Genomic DNA, 19150 nt, shown 5'->3' with positions numbered 1-19150 from the left:
ATCTCGGGGGAACAACCTAAGAGTGTCTTTATCCCTTCTCGGCCGGTCAGCCCGTTCTCCATGGTTAGCACTAAAATCCAAAAAATATTCCAAAACATACTTCAATGCCCCTCCAAAGTGGAGTGCCTCGACCACTCCAATCTCCTCCTGGCCCAAAACCAAATCCCAAAGGTCAGAGCATCCCTGCATAGGAGGATCTGACCAACTTGCCATCTCCAGTCCCGACAGGACTCCGTCTCTCCAAGTCTGCCTCACTCCAGATTCAGTCCTCAGAAACTATATTCAGTTCTGGTCCCCTCACATCAAAAAAGATATGGTAGAGTTGAGAAAGGTTCAGGAAAGGGCAAAGGGATGCAGCTCCCCTAGGAAGATTATAAAATGGTGCATGGCACAGAGAAAGAGGATGGAGGTAAGTTTCTTTGAAGCACTTGCATACCCCAAGGACCTCCTCTCTCCATAGGAAGCTACCCCAGACCCTGAGAGCATCATCTGAGGTCCTCGTTCATGTGCTTCCTCCATGAGCGGTCCAGAGAATAGCAACATGAGAAAGGACCTTTTCTGCAGTGGCTCCCCTTTTGTTGAATGCTCTTCCCAGAGGGGTTCACCTGGCTCCTTCATTAAACACCTATAGGCACCAGACACAAACATTACTCTTTAACCAGGCCTTTGGCTGATTGGCATCTTATACCCCTTTTAAATGTGTTTATAGGAGAAGGGTTATTGGTTTGTGCTTTTTCATTCTTGTTTCTATCATGCATTTTGTGCTTTTATCTTGTATTTTTATGCTGTGAACTGCCCTGAGATCTGCGGGTGAAGGGGGTATATAAATTTAATAAATAATAATTGTGCAAAATTCAATAGCCGGCATTGGAGATTTTATACACCAACATGCAATGCCGGATTTACGTATAAGCTCTAGTTTAGGGCCCCACTCTCTTGCCCCCCCCCCAATTAATATACTATTAATATACTTCTTAATTGTATTTCAGTCCAACAATTACTTTGATAAAACACATATTTTGTTATGTGCAAATGGCTTTAGATACCTATTAGGTCCATAATTTACCATACAGCATATAAAGGTAAAGGTAAAGGTACCCCTGCCCGTATAGGCCAGTCGTGTCCGACTCTGGGGTTGCGTGCTCATCTCGCTCTAGAGCAGTGTTTCCCAACCAGTGTTCCGCGGCACACTAGTGTGCCGCGAGACGTTGCCTGGTGTGCCGTGGGAGGGAGGCGGGCGAGTCGGGCAGCGAGAGGCGGGGCGGCGGCGGCGAGGAGAGGCCACCCAGCGTGGGGCTCTCGCCGTCTGCCTGCCTGCCTGCGTAGCGCTGACGTCACGGGGCTGTAACGTGCCCCACATAGGGACACGCGGGGCGGCGAGCGAGCTCCCTCCCACATCCCATCGCCGCTCGCTTCGGCCAGCCTACTGGGCTGTCGCAGGCGGAAGGCCTGCACATGCGCGAGGTTTTCGCGCCTTCGGGATTGCCTTCACGCCTTCCTCCTCCCGGGTCCTTGAGAGCGCGGGAAGCGGCAGCACGAGACCGGCGTTGAGCCTGGTAGGTATTGCGCTTGCCAAGGCAGTCATTTGGGAAATGAAAACTTGCAAAGCAAGCAACCAGTTCAATCTGAAGTACGTGTATGCTTAATATCCTGTATCTGAAACCTGTTCTGCCCCCTCCCCCACACTTGGTGCCATTTTCATCTACACATGCAGCAGAGTAAGTTGACCCAGAATAGTACCAATTCAGATGGCAGATGGGAGAATGACAGTGCTGAATGCTTTCCCATGTAGAACAGTCCCTGCAAATAAAAACCTAGCATATTTGGAAGAGGGATGCTAGCCTAACCATTACCTTCTATGCTGTTACTATTTTTTTTTACATAAGTAAAAAGTGACCTTTCCCCATCTGGCATGGTGGTGTGCCTCGAGATTTTTTTCATGAAACAAGTGTGCCTTTGCCCAAAAAAAGTTGGGAAACACTGCTCTAGAGGCCGTGAGCCGGCGCCGTCCGAAGACACTTCTGGGTCACGTGGCCAGCGTGACGAAGCTGCAGCTGGCGAGCCAGCACCAGCACAGCACACGGAAACGCCGTTTACCTTCCCGCTAGGTAAGCGGTCCCTATTTATCTACTTGCACTTAGGGGTGCTTCGAACTGCTAGGTGGGCAGGAGCTGGGACCGAACACCCCGCCGCCGGGATTCGAACCGCCGACCTTACGATCAGCAAGTCCTAGGCACTGAGGTTTTACTCACAGTGCCACCCGCGTCCCATCCCCATATACAGCATATATTCAACACAAAAAACAGGGACAATTTGTTGTTGACAAAGGACAGCTGGACATATAAAGGCCCCATGACCTTCAGCAGCTTAGGGCCTCATCAAACCTAAATCCGGCCCTGCCAACACGGCACTATATAGAAATCTATACATCGCACGAGCCGCGGTGCCTGCCTCCTGAAGGACAGACCGCGGCTACACTTTTCCTTCCCTAAAACACTACATTTCCCATGAGGCAGCCGCTCCGGCTTACGGATTTAATAGGGGGCCCTTCGCCCTATGCATGCTGGGTACCGTAGTTCCTCCGACGGGGCGAGGCAGCCGCCCCGCCCTCTCTCACATGACGGCCAGGAGAATGCGGAAAAGAGCGCAGCACAGAAGCCGCGGCAAGAGGCGCGCTAGTTGCAGGATGAGGATCGCATGAAGAGCTTGAGCCTCTTTCTATGCAAACGGCAATGCGAACGCTTTCCCTGCAAAGACACGGCGTGTTCAGATTTGGTTTCCTCCCCAGCGAGCGCCCGGCTGCTGCTGACTGTGTTTTGCTTTCGCTACTCGTCGGGTGGAGAACTCCTCTTTGGGATCCGCTTGGTGCGTTTTAAACGCTTAAGGTAGGGCTGGTGAGTATTCTCCTGGGTGCAAAAAATTGGAAACACTGCTTGCTGCCACCCTGCGTTCAGCGAGAGCTGGACCTGCAGGAGGAAGCGGACAATTAAACGTAAAAGTTGCATACTGACCCCCCAACCAACCCCGTGGCGCTCGGTGGCTTCGCAAGATCCCTGTTTCTTAGAGGGAGGTGTTTGCTTACTCCAGATGGAAAACCGAGAAGCGCTAAGCACTGGATCGCCTGCCTGGGCTTTGGAGGCTGCTTTTGAATGCACAGATTTTTTTTCCCGCCCTCTAGGGAAAAGTGAGGAGTCCTTGCCTCCCACGTGGCTGCTGTCCCTTCCTAAGAATTGAGGAAACGGCGACGTGCGCTCCCTTGAGTTTACTTGGCTGTTCCAAACCATGGGCCATCACGACCATATGTTCAAAGTGCTGATTATTGGGGATGCCACAGTTGGGAAGACATCACTGGTCCAGCGGTATGCCAACGATAGTTTCAACAAACACTACAAGTCGACGGTGGGAGGTGAGTTGTTTTGGATTTCTACCCCACCCCCAGCCGCCGCCCCTGGAAAAACAACAAGCTTATTTGCAATAGCTGATGAGCTCTAATAACAGATTGAATAGCACAGTTCTAGTGCTATAAAAGCGTTGTCTATTGCAAATATCTGCCTTTTGATTGCATTCCATCTGATGAAAAGCTCTGTGGAACTCAAAAGCTGTCATACTCTTAAGTGGCAGGGGGTTAGTTCAATTAAAAGTGTTGCTCTCTTGTATTTTATTTTTGTTCCTGTTTCTTCGGATGTTGCATTTCTCACTTCCTCCTTCGGTGTTTCATTTGTGTTTGCACCTCTGTTGAAATAAAACCAGGTCCCTTCCACCCCCTCATACTGGGTAGCAAAACGCCTTTGAGATGTCCTGGTTTAAATATGTCCATAGTTACTCATAGCCATGCATGTATTTATTCATTTAATTTCTATATCACTTTATATAATTTTTTAAAATGTCAAAGCAGTTCACAATCTACATTAATACATCAAATCCAAAATAAAACATTACTGAAGAAATTAAAATGGCTCGTGGTGGGGCGGCGGCAGTGGAAGCTCAGGCTCAATCACCTGGGTCTGTACGAAGAGATAGCCAAGATGATCTTGTATTTGCTAGTTCTTAAATAATTGCAATCTATCATTCAACATTCAAGCTTTTTTGTTCCATAGGAGAAACTATACTTTTTGGAGTAGCAGGGTGAATATTAGGATGGGACTTCCTTCAGCTATACCTGCTGAGAATCCCTCTTCACCACCATTATTAAAGGTGCAAGAGCCCTTTTTCAATGAGCCACCCTTTTCTAAATCAGAATCCCTACCCAGCCATTATACTCATTTTGTGATTTTGGGATAGTTAGCAGCTCTTAGCCTAATCTGCCTCAGAGGGTTCTTGCTTACAAGGGAGGGAGTCGTCTATTCCGCCTCAAGTTCCTTGGAGGAAGGATGGAATGGAAAGGTAATATGTTTATAGCTCTCATGAATCATATGACTTGCATCAAAGAATTCCATAGATCAATTATCAAATCGTTAAGAGAAATTCCATCATATTTTAGGCTAGAGGAAATACTCTAACCTTGTGTTTTTGGAAAAGGGCGTTGCTTGCAAAGAATGGGCAGAGCAATTTTATACAACATTGGAGCTATCACCCATCTGTTGCTGTCCTGACTCATAGCAGCCTGGGCTTAATGTGTGTGTATGAGTCTTTTGTCTTTTTTTTAATTATTATTCCTGGTAGATCTTGGTTTCAGATCTTGCCCCTGAAGGCAGTTATTAACTGGCTGATGTAGTTGATGGGTCTGATAGACCTCTTGGGAGAATGAAGGGGCTTTGGATCCATCAGATCCAAGGTGACCACTAACACTGGCCTGGATCACCCTGTTTTGGGGCTTACAAACAGCAGAAACACTGTCAGTGATAGATCTACCGCCTGGGGAAAACTCTACTGATGAAGATGTGCTCCACCCCATCCACTCCAGCCAGCAGATCTACTGGTCAGGATTGCTTTGGTAGTCTCTCATTGTTTCCAACAGCAGTTTTTAATCTTGGGAACTCACAGCTGCTTTCAATTAAATTGAATCATGGCTGCTTATCTAGTCCTTGCTTTAACCCTTTGTGAAATCTCTTCCCTTCTGATTCTAAATGCCCCAAAGCAAGCACCTGCTGAAGAGTCCTGTTCTGCAAGGCATGGGCTTGCTGTAACCCATGTTGCTTAATTTGCAATGATCTGTAGAAGACGCAAAAAGTGGTCTGTTGTGAAATCTAGATTTGATTGTTTATATTGGTAGCTACTGGTTAACATGAATTTTTTTGTTTGTTTTCAATGAAGGGGAATGCTTTAAATTACTGGAAACAGTAATGCCTTTAAAAACTATGAAAAATGTGGGAAGGTGGTCCCCATGAAGCAGGGCCACCCAGGGAAAACTTAGAGCGATCTTGAATTCCTTCTTAAGAGTAACTCTGAAATTATGGCAGAAATGGGCAAAACACTGCCACTACCCTTTTTTCTGCCACCCAAGTTTTGATCATCTGGGTAAAGTGCAGCAAGTGAGAGAGCAAGGGTCTCCATCAAATAAATGATATATATATAGCTGGCCAACCTTTAGGTGGAGCTCAACATTGAGCTGAGCAATGTACTGTTTCATTGGCTACAAATAATGCAGGTGTTCTATGAAGCTTTGTAAAGAATGGGGACTATTCCTAAGGATCTCACCTGGTGCATTAACGAAAAGCCTAACCTGAAAGGGGTTATGTTAGCGTATTGGACTCTCTTGTCCTATCTGAGACCTTTTGGTCATTGATCAGATTGTGCAAAGTCTGGGAGGGAGATCTTGGGTATTACATTGTGGGAAACACATGGATTGCTGTGTGGTTGAGATTGCCTTTGAACAGTGTTTGAAATTCCCCAGGTGTGTTTTGCTTCTGGTCCAGGTCCAGTTGCGACTACGTAAAGATTTCTGGGCGTTGGGTTGGCAATCACAGTTTAAAAACCTCTGCCTTAGTCCATAGTTAATACCTGTTCCATTTCCCCTGTGTGTGTTTCTCCTTCTTGCATACTGGGACAGGTGAATTGTTGTAAGAGGAAGCTACAGTCAGGCAATATAGTTGAGATCACAGAATCATAGAACTGTAGTGTTGAAAGTGTCATCTATGTACCCCCCTGGTGCATACACATACTGTTGTGGCGACCATAACCTAGGTTTAAGGTGCTATTTGGCTGATGACATTGAAATGAATTGAAGGGGCTCTAGCAACAAGGCAAAAAGTATGAGGGGATTAATAATAGATAAACTAATAGATTATGAATTTGCTGAACCAAATTTAAAAGGGATACAAAAATGGGAGACGTGAGGAAGTCAGGAAAATAAGTTAACTAAAGTGGAGAGATTAAGAAAGAGGGAAATTTTGTTTTTCTTTTATATGTGTTTTCTCTTTTTTTTCTTTTTTGTGTCTAATGTTTGTATTTTTGTATTTTGTATTTTTGTACTCTTGTATTTTGTATCTGTTTTGCATTTGTTTTTTGTTTTTTCTAAACTTTTCTATTGATAAAACCTAATAAAATATGATATATATGAAAAAAATAAGGTGCTGTTTGGCTGCCTAGCTTATATATCTGAATTTCTAACACTGCTTTTGAAATCTATCCTTGTGAGACTGAGGGAAACCATGCTGAAATTGATTTATCACTGGTACACGATGCTGCAGAAACTAAGTCACATGGCTAGGACTCTAAGTAGGTTGTGTTGGAGAGGATGCAATCGATTTGGCACAAAGTTCAACATGTGGTGAGTGTGCCCTGTGGTCCAACTGAGGTGGGTGTTCCAGGAAATCACAGCCATTGTTAATTAGAAGTTTCATCATGACCCTGGCCTTGCCCTCCTTCCAGTATTTCCAGAGGCTATGTGAGGGTTGCTCGATAAAGACTGAATTTGTTATTTGCTGGCAGCCACTGCTTAGAGATCACACACCACTGGAAAGGATCGTCACAGTTTTCGATACAAGGCTGGTGGTCCAAGGTGTGCACATAGCAGAAACAGTGATGCAGAGACATTGATTCAGCAGGTGCGCCTTCTGTTTCAACTTTTAAACACCTGCTGAAAACTTTCCTATTCCATCAAGGCAGGTAGTTAAGAATGCAGTTTTCTGCATTTTCGTTGCAAACCACTTTGATATTTTTATGTAAGAGTGGTAATAGTATTTAAATATAAGTAAATGAGGGGTGAGAGCAAGAGAGAGATGCATTTGCAGACAGTTGAGCCATGTTCACGCCGCACATTAAAAATACTATGATGCCTCTTTGAATAGTCGTGGCTTCCCCCAAAGATTTCATTTGTCATTTGTTAACAATGCTGACAATTGTTAGGAGACCCCGAGACCCCTATTCACAGAGCTACAGTTTCCGCAGCTTCAGATTGCTCTGAAGATTTCAGCCAGGGGTCAGCAACGTGCGGCCCGTGGGCCGGATGTGGCCTACGAAGACCGTTTTACCGGCCAACGAGCTGCCCTTGAACTGAGCCGCCCACTCGGCGAGCCCCCCGCACACTGCGCCAAACTGGCACAGTGCAGGGACTCACAGCGCAATGCCGGAAATCATGTCTGTGCACACACAGACACTGGAAATCACTTCTGTGCAGGCGCAATTTCCGGCGCTGCGGGCATGCGCAGACGCAATTTCCGGCATCGCACTGCGCCAGTCTGGCCCACGGACAATCTCCATGGGAGTGATCTAGCCCATGGCCAGTAAACCTTGCCGACCCCTGATTTGTGTGTGAATGTGGCCTTGGGATCCCTTTTTGCATTATATAACTGATCAGAGAGGGGCTGTGCAGCCATCAGTCTCTCAGAACAACTTCTGGTTGGACATATTGTTGACATCTTGGGAGACAGTGGAAGAGTGAGCCTTTGGGAGTAAAGCCCAACCATTGGAGAGTCACAGCGGCTGCTGTGAGTGTAAAGACCGATATGGTAGAGACGTGTTTTATTGCAGGCAGGACATATTACTAAGTCACCTTCTCTCCTGAGTTGCTTCTGGTGTCTGTAAAGCAGTTGGTGTTATTAGCGTGTAAAGTATTGCCTCTGTCCATTTGTCTTTCATGCAGTGGTACCTCTGGTTAAGTACTTAATTCGTTCCGGAGGTCCGTTCTTAACTTGAAACTGTTCTTAACCTGAGGTACCACTTTAGCTAATGGGGCCTGCTGCGTCGCCGGAGCACGATTTCTGTTCTCATCCTGAAGCAAAGTTCTTAACCCGAGGTACTATTTCTGGGTTAGCGGAATCTGTAACTTGAAGCGTATGTAACCTGAGGTACCACTGTATTGGTGAAAGCTGTGTTATTGTTTTAGTTATGTGTTTTGGGGGGGGGGGTTTAATGAAAAAAATGAGTAATACATTGTGCACTGCACTGTTGTATGTCCAGAAAAAACTTTTGAAAATGAACAGCAATCATTAAAAAAGGAGGAGAGGGAGCTTGCCGCTGGGAGTCAAGGGGGGGGGGAAGGTACAAGGAACAAGCATCTGCTTCAATTGTCTACTTAATCCTGGGGTCAGTTGATGTTGGTTGTGCCAGCATCCTTAGAGTCTGCAGCATATAGAAGATGCCCTGGGTATGGAACAGATTTGTCTGTAAAAGCTGTGTTTGATGCTACTGAAAGCTTCACAGGGACTGTGGCTGAATAGTTCACAAGCTATAGAAAGACACCAAATCTCTGGCTAAACAGCCTCCCGGTGTGATAGAATTTCAGTATATGGGTAAGTGCAGCTTCCCCACTATTTCCTATTACCTTTTAACTCCCTGTTGGAAAATCACAAATGAATAAGTAGGTCAGAGGTCATTAAAGTGCAGTCCAAACCCCACTGAGAAACTGATGTACAAAGGCCCCAGTTTTATGCCTGCAAAGGATTCGTTTACACCCCACTTTGATCAGTTGCAGTAGAGACGGGAGGGGGGAGAAGCTTTGCCGTCGTTTTCTTCTCTGCAGCCTGCCTTTTTCAGAAAAGAAAAGAAAGAGATTCACAACTTGCAGTGTGTTTCAGATCCACTGAACTGGATAATAGCTGTGGTCTAATTTAGTTTTGTTCCTGTTGTGCTCTGTGGGGAGGGGAAGTATCATTCTCAGGGGTCCTAACACACTTGCTGGAATGCAATTTTATTTTTTATTATTTGGTCTGTGAGTGGGAAACAGCCACAGTAGTCTTTGATTCAGGCTATGTGGCTGAGTGATGGAAAATAAACCTGTTAATGTTGCAAGTAGTCCTTTAACAGAATTCTGTTTCTACCAGCTGCCTAATTTTAAAAGAACACATTGGATGTTTCTCTTTAGTTCTGTTTAGAAGATGTTTATAAAAGAGTCCTTTTGATATTTTTCTTTAGTTCCGCTTAAGTCTATAAGATCATTAGTCAAAGAACTGAACCAAACTAGGGCAAGATTAGCCGGGCAGGCCGCCTTAGTTTAAACTACCCCCTTTATATAAGGGTGACCCGAATCAAACTGATCTGATTATCTTTGGCTGCTCTTTCTGTTGGGGGTTAAGGCTTCACAGAATATGCTCCTTAAACACACTTCACTGAAGTGCAGGGTAGAGGATCCAATGAGGAGGGGAATGGGGAGGAGTTGGACAAGGAGTCATTTGCAATAGATTCATCTTTATAGGAGGCAGAGGGCGGAAAGTTCCACTTACAAGTTTACAGCTTATTTTACTTTAACATTCTGGCTGTTTGCCAACACTGCTATTAGAGGCTCAGATTCATCAAATATGTATTTTGTTGGTAGATTTTATATTCTGCTTTTCAGCTAGAGTCCTCAAACTTCCCTGTGTGTGTGTGTTTATATAATATTATAATATGTAGATATTAATGAACTTGCAGCTCATCCTGAGAACATACTATTGACTTGTCACAAGAGTGCTCACCTGACTTATTTTTTCTCTTGCAAACTAAATGCCCTTTCTTGCTTAATTGAAGCGTGCAGGCCACACATTCTTTGCCTGGGGTTGGGTTTCCATTATGGGATATTGTATGTTCTTGGCAGTCAAGGCATGGTGTACTGAGCCAACAAAAATGTGTTGTGATTTCTAGGCAGTGCCAGTGCTTTTTTCTGGGGATATGCAGGGGTACACATACCCCTAAACATTTTGTGAATCGAAGTTCGGCCTCATTGAGGGGCAGTATTTCAATATGAGTAGGAAAATGAGAATACCCCTAAACATAAAAAAGCACTAGACAGTGCTATCTTTGTTTTGCAAGCGCAGCGTAGATTGTGATTGCACAAGTGTCGAGGGCACCTATTGGCTGTAATAAGTGACAACCACCAAGGAGAACAACAGTTCCTCCTACTCTGTTCAGGCGTAGCATGTGTACAGGTCTAGACACATCTGGATTTTGTATTGAATAGAAAATGTGCAGAAAAGAACAGCCAAAATGATCAGGGGGCTAGAGCAACTCCCTTGTGAGCAAAGGCTTTAACTTTTGGAGTTGTAGGATTTCAGTGTAACTGTGACTGTGTAGGAGCATGACCACCCAACAGCAAAAGGTCACAGCAAAGACAACACTTAATTCTAACTCCGGCTTAAAAGGTAAAGGTAGCCCTGACCATTAGGTCCAGTCGTGGCCGACTCGGGGGTTGCAGAGCTCATCTCACTTTAAAGGTCGAGGAGCCGGCGTTTGTCCGCAGACAGTTTTTCCGGGTCCTGTGGCCAGCATGACTAAGCCGCTTCTAGCGAACCAGAGCAGCGCACGGAAACGCACGGAAAGATCAAATGTAATGCAAAAATTGACAGTTAGGGAAATACTGGGAAACTGGAATAAAGTGCTGTGTGAATGCAATCAGAGTAGTGTACCCTGCAGCGTAGTAGGCATTTTGCAGAAATAGTGTATGTGTGTGTGTATGGAATGTTAAGACTGTAGTAGCTGTGGTGGGGCATTGGTGATTAATTGCTCTCCTGCTCAAAGGGGAAAATGTTGCTTCTGGTATAAACACTTAAATGGGTGTATTTGGGTGACTGTTTGATTAGTGCTAATAACATTGCTGTACTTATTAACATCAAATCCCTTCATACACACACACACAGCCATCTGAAATACCATGCCTAGGCTTGCACTGAATGTAGAATTGCCAGCCTAAAATATATTTGTATTTAAGACATTTTTTATACTTCACAGTTATTTGCATTTCTAAGCAGTGGTCCATTGATGACCAGTAACATATCTGGGTTATGACTCGTGAAACCTAAGTTCTTTGAAAGGTTTAGACTTGGCTTTGGGGGGAAGAGCAGGGGTCTTGTGCCTTTAACGGCACAAGTGGGCAGAAATTCAACAGCTTAAACCGTTTCTTGTTGTAAACGGGTGAGATGGTGGACTCAAAATAAATCAGGGAAGGGCATATGCAGTGATAATATTGACAGGCAGAAAGTCAGCAGATGAAGTTTTCTCATAACTATCTCTAGCAAACCTAAGAGCCCTTTTTGAGTTCCACTGAGCTGAAGAGGTTGATTGTTTTGACAGCTGTCTCCATCTTGTCGTTGCCACAGTGAGACTGAGCCCTTGGCAGGATGGACAGACCTGACAAATGGACAATTTATTGGGGAAATTCAGGAATCCCTTCAATTTAATTAGTCTCTTGGGTGGAAAAGCTTTTCAAGTCCTCCAACGCTTCAGGGAAGGACTTCTACCATCAACCCAAAGGTCACAGGGAAATAGGGTTATTACAACTCACACCCACAGATTTAACGTATGCCCTGCCATATGTCTTGGGTCAATGATGTCCCCCCCCCCAAAAAAAAAATAATAATCTTGAAACTTTTACATAAAGGTGGGTCAGTATTGTTTTGAAATAGCTCCACGGATATCATGGCAGCCATGAATATTGAGTCCTTTGAAACAGCCATCCTGGGCTTCTCCGACACCACCAGTTTGTGCAGAGAGGACCCGAAGTCAGCAGTACACCAGAGGGTTTCTTGTTTTGTGTCTCTGGCCAAGCGTCAGTTACAAGCTTATGTTGATGCTGGGTCCCATCAGTTCTCCCCTTGTTCATCCCCCCCAGGTCTGAGTAATACCTACCGGTTTCACTCCCTCATCCACAATTAAATTTAAGGAAGCGTTGTAGCTCAATGATAGAGCATCTGTGTTGCATGCAAAAGTATCCCAGCATCTCCAGATAGGGCTTGGAAATATTTCCTGTCCGAGAGCCTCTGACAGTCAGTGTAGACAAATGAGCTAAAAGGACCCAATGGTCTGACTCAATATAAGGCATCGTCCTAAGTTCCTAAACTGTGAATGGTTGCTGATTTGCAGTGGACCCTCTGCCATTCAGAAGCAGCACTACCAGGCGGGAGAGCTGCTTGGTAGAGCATCTTGCTCAGGGGTCACTAACCTAAGGCCCATGGGCCAGAAGCAGCCCGTGGAGGTTGTTTGACTGGCCCATGAGCTGCTCCCCAACCAAGGTGCTTGCTCACGCGCTGCGCTAAACCAGCACAGTGCAGCAACTTGCTTCCGCGGTGCCGAAAATCGCAAACACGCACAGAGGGATCTCTGTGGGACCAATCTGGCCCAGGCAAGATAAACCTGATCTTGCTGGTTGGGAAAAGTACCTGAAGAGGAGAGAGTTCTCAGCTATCTACCTCCTCTTTGTCTTACCCTTAGGGAAGCTTTTAATATCTGATGAGTTATTGTATTTATTGTTTTGTTGGAAGCCACCCAGAGTGGCTGGGGAAACCCAGCAGATGGGTGGGGTATAAATAATAAATTACTATTATTATTTATTTTTGCCTGACATGTCTGCCCAAGACTGTACTATACCATGGTAATGATGATGATCCAGAGTGATTGAGAACCAACCAGTGTGGTGTAGTGGTTAGAGTGCTGGACTTGGACCTGGGAGAGGAGGGTTCGAATCCACACTCAGCCATGAAGCTCACTGGGAGACCTTGAGCGGGTCAATCACTCTCAGCCTAACCTGTCTCATGGGGTTGTTGTAGGGATTAAATGACGGGGAGGACGATGTATACCATTTTGGGCTCCTTGGAGAAAAGGTAGGACATAAATATGCAATCAATAAATGATTATTATTAAATTTATTCCTACCCTTCACTAACAGGTTCCGGGGGTGGGCTGCAGCCATTAAAAATTCAAAATTAAAAGCAGTTAAAACATTTCACAGGAACAGGGTGGTGCTGCACATATCAACATGATATACTGATGGGAGTTAAAAAAAAAAAGACTTACTGAGAAATATGTAAGACTTCTATCTCAAGGGGAAATTATTATATGCTTACTGTCGCTGTTAGTTATCATATTTCCGGTGGAAATAATTCTGGATCCATAAACATAGAAGCAATCATCCAGGATTTGGGATGTATTACTTGTGTGAGCATGCACATAATGTGTGCACACACTTCTGTTTCAGAGTTGTCTGGGATAGCAACAGATGGCCACAGGAATCCGGAGAAGCGGTTGGCTTGTCACATGGTTGTAGACTTCTCTCCGTGTGGTTAAAGCTGTATGGGGGAATGGGGAGGAATTTTAAAGTGACATCTACATGGTTGTCTGTTTCCACCACTTCTCTGTGATTTACTGGAGCATAAACATATGCTTTGAGGTCAGCAGTACTCCAGAAATGCTATAGCTGGGGCTTAACATCTGCTGGAAGGAAGAACGTGAATAGTATCAAGGCAGTAGTGTAGAAGCAACTGCTGTGTTGCACAGCAGCCTAATTCAAGTGTAGTGCTTTAATATCCGTTATAAGAACATAAAAAGAGACTGTTGGATCTAGTCCAGGCATAGGCAAACTCCACTGGTCCCGTTAGCTAGGGATGATGGGAATTGTAGTCCCAAACATCTGGAGGGCTGGAGTTTGCCTATGCCTGATATAGTCCATGTATTCCAGCATCCTGTTCTCACACTGACCTACCAGATCCCTGTGGGAAACCTGCAAGCAGGACCCAGGCACAAGAGAACGCCGCTCTCCTGGTGTTTCCAGCATGGAGGCAGAGCTTAGCTATTATGAGAACCTTACCCTCCATTCATTTGTTTAATCCTCTTTTAAGGCTCCTCAGACCTGAAGCAGAAGTACTCATAAGCGGAGCATACTACACAGTGATTTTATTCAACCCCTAACTGGTTTTATCTTTTTCTTTCTTTCCATGGTTGTCCAGTGGATTTTGCTCTGAAGGTGGTACAATGGTCAGAGTCTGAGACAGTGAGGCTGCAGCTGTGGGATATTGCAGGTAAGCTTTGAAGAGTCACTTGTTGGTTTGTGGTGGATAAGAGTCCCCCTCCCCCAGATTTGTTTGTCTTTTTCTATCGATCAAAGATAGTTCCAAAGTGATAGAAAATTCCCCCACACAGTAGCAGTCTAATTTTCATCCATGTGTTGTTGTGTTTCACCTCTTTAGCGATGCAGTTTGTGCAATTTCCTGTGTAAGTCTGGAAATGGTAATTTTGGGGGAACGCCTTGAAAATGGTACTGATGGATGGATATTGCAATTAACGGTGACTAAGAGGCATGTGTATTTGTTTGCTTTGTCATTCTACTGCCAAAGAGATAAGCCCATTTAAAAAGTGGCTTGGCTCTTCAGCAATCGAAGCAGCTGCCATAAAATTAGGAAGCAAAGCTCAGCAATGTGTAGGGTTTGTTACTTTACCTACCAGTGTGATTTCTCAGTAGGGATAACGGATATAAAAAAAATATTCTTGAGGCAGTTTCCCCTCTCTCTCAAAAGAGTGAGTTTGGCACAGGCAGCTTCGGGGGGGGGGGAGAGACACAAGCGACTTTCTGAAGCAGAAAACTCAAAGCAACAACATTTCTTCTTTGGTGCAGTACAGAAATTGGTGAACTCCAAACTGTGGATTAACTTGGATGTAGGGAATCATCGGGGAATCCTGGTAGTTCTTGCAGATTTCTTTTGGCCCCCTTCATCTCAGGGCCGGATTTAGGTTTGATGAGGCCCTAAGCTACTGAAAGTAATGGGGCCCTTTATATGTCCAGCTGTCCTTTGTCAACAACAAATTGTCGCTGTTTTTTATGTTGAATATATGCTATATGGTAATTTATGGACCTAATAGGTATCTAAAGCCATTTGCATGTAACCAATAGGAGCCTACACAACACAAATAACTGTTGCTGTATGTAGGTTTTATTTTATTTGTTTTTTATCTTATATTTTAGAAATGCACATCCAGTTTTTTCCCTTTACATTTTTTGGGGGGCCCCGAGAGAGTGGGGCCCTAAGCTATAGCTTGTTTAGCTTATACATAAATCCGGCACTGTTTCATTTTCCTATCTATTGGGGCCTTAAATCTTTAGGGTGGGGTAGGTAGCCTGTGACCCTCCAGAGGTTGTTGGATTACAAATCCCATCAGCCTCAGCCAGCATGGCCTATGGTTGGGAATAATGGAGGGTGTAGTTCAGCCACATCTGTAGGGCCACGGTTTGACCATCCTGTGAACCAGTCATCCCACTTTGTCAAGTTTTTCACTGTCCTTGCAAGAAGGCAGTAAAGTAGATACAACTCCCTTGATGTTGGATCAAGCAAATGTGGAGGAGGAAGCTGCCTAGGAATGAATCTGAGGTAATGCTAAAACTCCTTCGTCACCTAAACCCTCCCCAGGTCAGGAACGCTTCACGTCTATGACTCGGCTGTATTACAAAGAGGCATCGGCCTGTGTGATCATGTTTGATGTCACCAGTATTGGCACGTTCACCAGCTGCCAGAAATGGAAGTATGATTTGGACAGCAAACTGAAGCTGCCGGATGGAAGCCCCGTTCCTTGTCTGCTGCTGGCTAATAAAGTGAGTGGCCGTAGACTGAGTGTTTCCAGCTGTTTTTTAAAAGGCGATAAGCTCTCTGAAACTCCCCTAAAGCGCTGGGAGATAAGACCCGTGCATGTGTGCTGTCCTCATGCTATCAGTGAACACTGGCAGCAGCTGAGAATTAGGGTTGGGGCCTAAAAAGAAGGGGGCACGGAACACAGCTTGGAGAATGTGTATCCTCACTGGCCTCTGACCCAGTTCCATCTCCCCACAGTTTTTAAAAGGGAGGGTGGAGAAGGTATTGAGGGCTACAGAGCTAAAAGTGTGCAGGAGAAAGATCCCTTTCTTCCCCTACTTTCTTTCACCCCCCCTCCCCATCTAAAATTGTCCCTGATATCACTAAGGAAGTGAGGAAATTCCCAAGTGGGCATCTTTCATGATCCTGAAAAAAACATATTTGAAACATCTGCTTAGGATATAAAATATCTGCACTTTTATCAAGCTCTGTTCTGAATTTGAGGAGTTAGTTTTGAACAGTAATAAGAATTTTTTCAGTGGCAGAAGAGGCACAGATTTTTCATCATTTTACCCTACTAATTCAAACTGTGGCAGGACAAATAGTTATAGCATTGCCTTATAATCTGCTGGGTAGATCTGGCTGTGTGCAGATTTGTGGCAGAGGCAGAAAACTAATTGTACACCTCTTCCTGACTGTTCTAAAAGATGAACTTGTACTTTCCTAAATTCTCTTTTCCAGTGTGACCTTTATCCATGGGCTGTGACCAGAGAAGAAATTGATCGGTTCAGTAAGGAGAATGGCTTTACCGGATGGGTTGAAACCTCTGTCAAGGAAAACAAGAATGTAAATGAGTCGATGAGGTAGGCAAATTGAATTTTTGAATGTTTTTTCCAGAGGTAATTATCCCCTAAGTACGGGCCTATGGGTAACATATGACAAAAGAGGTGAGGTTCTTTAAAAAGAGAATTCCAACTTCACTCAGTTCCAAAATATTCAGTCATGCTTTCATTATGATGCAGTGTTGCAGCTAGGTTTGGAGTGAGACGGGCAGTGCCACAGGTATTTAAGTGATTTGCAGTGATACGGCTACCATTTTGGCTTGTAGGCCAGGGTCTGGGATGCAATGTGGTATAGAGATTTGGTCTCAGGTGATTAGGTCAGTAGATGGAACAAGCTTGTACCCTCTGTAGGTAAGGCACCACAGCCTTGCTTATTTTTTAAGCTGTTTTGGGTCCATGATGGTTTTCATTCCTCAGCAAGCCCACCTCTTGCTAGAGAAACAATTTCATTGCAAACAATGTCTGTCAACAAGGTAATGTTTTCTCAGAGGTAAATGCAGAACCCCACAGTCACATTGTGTTGGGTTTGAACAGAAGGGGTCCCCAGCAGAGAGTCCTCCCCTGTGATTTGGTTCCTGGAATGCTGGGGAATGTGTGCCGTCTGTTATTTCTTTCTAACCTAATCCTGCTTCTTCCTAGAGTCCTTATTGAGAAGATGATGATGATGTTGTTGACGTCGTCAGGTGACACGGACATTACTCTTTCAGGCCGTGGAGACTACATCAATCTACATCAAGCTGCTGCCGCGCCCAATTGGGGGTGCTGCTAGTTGCACCTCCCTAGGCTTCTGCATCTGATCAGAAGTCGAGAGCGCCTTTGAAACTTAATACTGTCTTTTCTTAAGAAGTAGTACTGAACTGCCTCATGGCATTGCTGTAAGCAGCAATAGAAGACCAAGGCATCCCAGCAAGGTTGATGGAAGCCACAGTCTTGCCTGCTTATGGGCCACTGGGGTACACTTCTGCCATTCTATATTCCTCGTTGCAAGTTGGGCTAACTTGGAGGAGATTGTTCTGCTCGCTGCAGCCTTTTGTACTTGTGGGAAAGTCCCCACCACAGTTGATTGAAGATTACACAGCAGGAAGAATGGCCACAAGGAGCTCTGAAAGCAAAGCCCTGGGTAACCTGGCTGTGTCTAACCAGCGTACGTGCTAAATCTTGCACTTTGAAGCAGACTGCCTTTAATGTATCCTCTGTGGAAACATGCTGTGATTCTCCCCCCCTTGTGACACAGCTGCACAACTCTCTCTTACCACGGCCCTTCTTGAGGTGCCATATTTGCCAGGATAAGCCTATTGCTGCTTTTGTGTGTGTATTTTCTGAGAATGGCTGCATTTAAGCTGAAGGAAAAAACCACAAGGGACTCTGGCCTTTTTTGTCCCTTCTTTTATGTGGGAGATACAATTGCCAGGTCCTTTTCCTGTGACTATTTCATTAGTGAGCCCAGCAATGAATTGAGGTAAAAGCTGTAAACTGCTTTGCATTGATGCACCTTATTAGAGCAGTAGCAATGTTTTTATGTTTTTATAGCCCTTTCCCTGGTAGGATCTCATTTGCCTCTTTCATATTCTGATAAATTACTTCCTCTCAGAGGCCGTAATATGTGGCTGTAGATAGCCATCATGCAATGCTATCTTGAAAGCGCGTCCATGGGTTTTAGTGAACCGAGGGGGTAAACGCAGAATAGGGAACACAGCAGGACAGAAGGCAAGAATTAAATCTCTTCTGTACCTTTTTGCTACCAGTCATTTCCTGCCCTTTTAATATAAAGGGGATAGACTTTGTTTTTGCAGAAAATACAAAATTGTAATTTACCAGTTTTTAAAAATTCATAATTCAGGAAGGTTAACTTTTCAAACTGGTGAGTTGTATTAGGGTGCTTAAATTTCTTAATATGTTTTTTAAAATTAAACAGCCGAGGAGATGCCTGTGTAATGGGTAAAAGATTCTGTGGATGAATAATGTGTCCATATTCAACCAAACTCTGAAATTTCCTGGATGAGTGGGTAAAAGCAAATCTATTCAGGCCAAAAAAGAAAGATCTATTAAAGCCTTGCAATGTTTGAATCTTTGCCTGATAACATTACAGTTCTTTCAAACTGTCTGTCCGAATACTGTAATGGGCACAACTTCTGGATAAGATATAAAATATATATTCAGACCATTTTCTCAGTTATGTAGACAAGACGGCACATTATCCATTGGACTCATTCTTGTTATAGGGTATTACAGGTTATGTATTTTGTAAATAAAGATTATTAAACAGTTGCTGCTAAAAAAGATAATGAGCAGTGGATGGGGAACTGAAATCTCTCTAGATATTGTTCAAGATGGTAATAACTTTATTTTTAATGTTTTCAAATGATAGTGAAGGACATCGGCATGTTTCTTTGCACTTTTTCTGAAAACTGCAGGTAGAAGTACTAACCACAGAGAAATTCAAGCTAAATGCTTTTAAAGGGGATACTCTATAGACCACTAACGTGGTGCCCTACAGAAGATTTGGACTACAATTCCCAACAATTGGAACTGATGGGACTTGTAGTTGAAAACATCTAGATGGCACCATGTTATTGAAGAGGGATTTATAGAAAAATAATGTTAGATAACTTGGTTGTGGTT

General features: G+C 44.4%; 1 protein-coding gene across 3 annotated transcripts; it reads left to right on the top strand.

The window, feature by feature from the left end:
• Positions 1-2635: 2635 nt before the first annotated feature.
• On the top strand, positions 2636-18796 carry RAB29 (RAB29, member RAS oncogene family). 3 transcript variants are annotated; one of them, XM_082228390.1, is made up of 6 exons: positions 2636-2865; positions 3179-3406; positions 14073-14144; positions 15528-15709; positions 16428-16549; positions 17168-18796. In XM_082228390.1, the coding sequence occupies exons 2-6, from the start codon at positions 3283-3285 to the stop codon at positions 17295-17297; spliced, it is 630 nt and encodes a 209-aa protein (XP_082084516.1). In that variant the 5' UTR covers positions 2636-2865; positions 3179-3282; the 3' UTR covers positions 17298-18796. The 3 variants fall into 3 exon arrangements, with proteins under 3 accessions (XP_082084516.1, XP_082084515.1, XP_082084514.1); XM_082228389.1 differs by having other exon boundaries at positions 2637-2885; XM_082228388.1 differs by having other exon boundaries at positions 2637-2894.
• The last annotated feature ends 354 nt before the right edge of the window (positions 18797-19150 follow it).

This window comes from Podarcis vaucheri (genome assembly GCF_965113315.1).
Source record: "Podarcis vaucheri genome assembly, chromosome: 6".
Taxonomy (NCBI): Eukaryota; Metazoa; Chordata; class Lepidosauria; order Squamata; family Lacertidae; genus Podarcis; species Podarcis vaucheri.
Note: the sequence above shows the minus strand (reverse complement) of the source record. Positions and strands in the feature narration are given on the sequence as shown.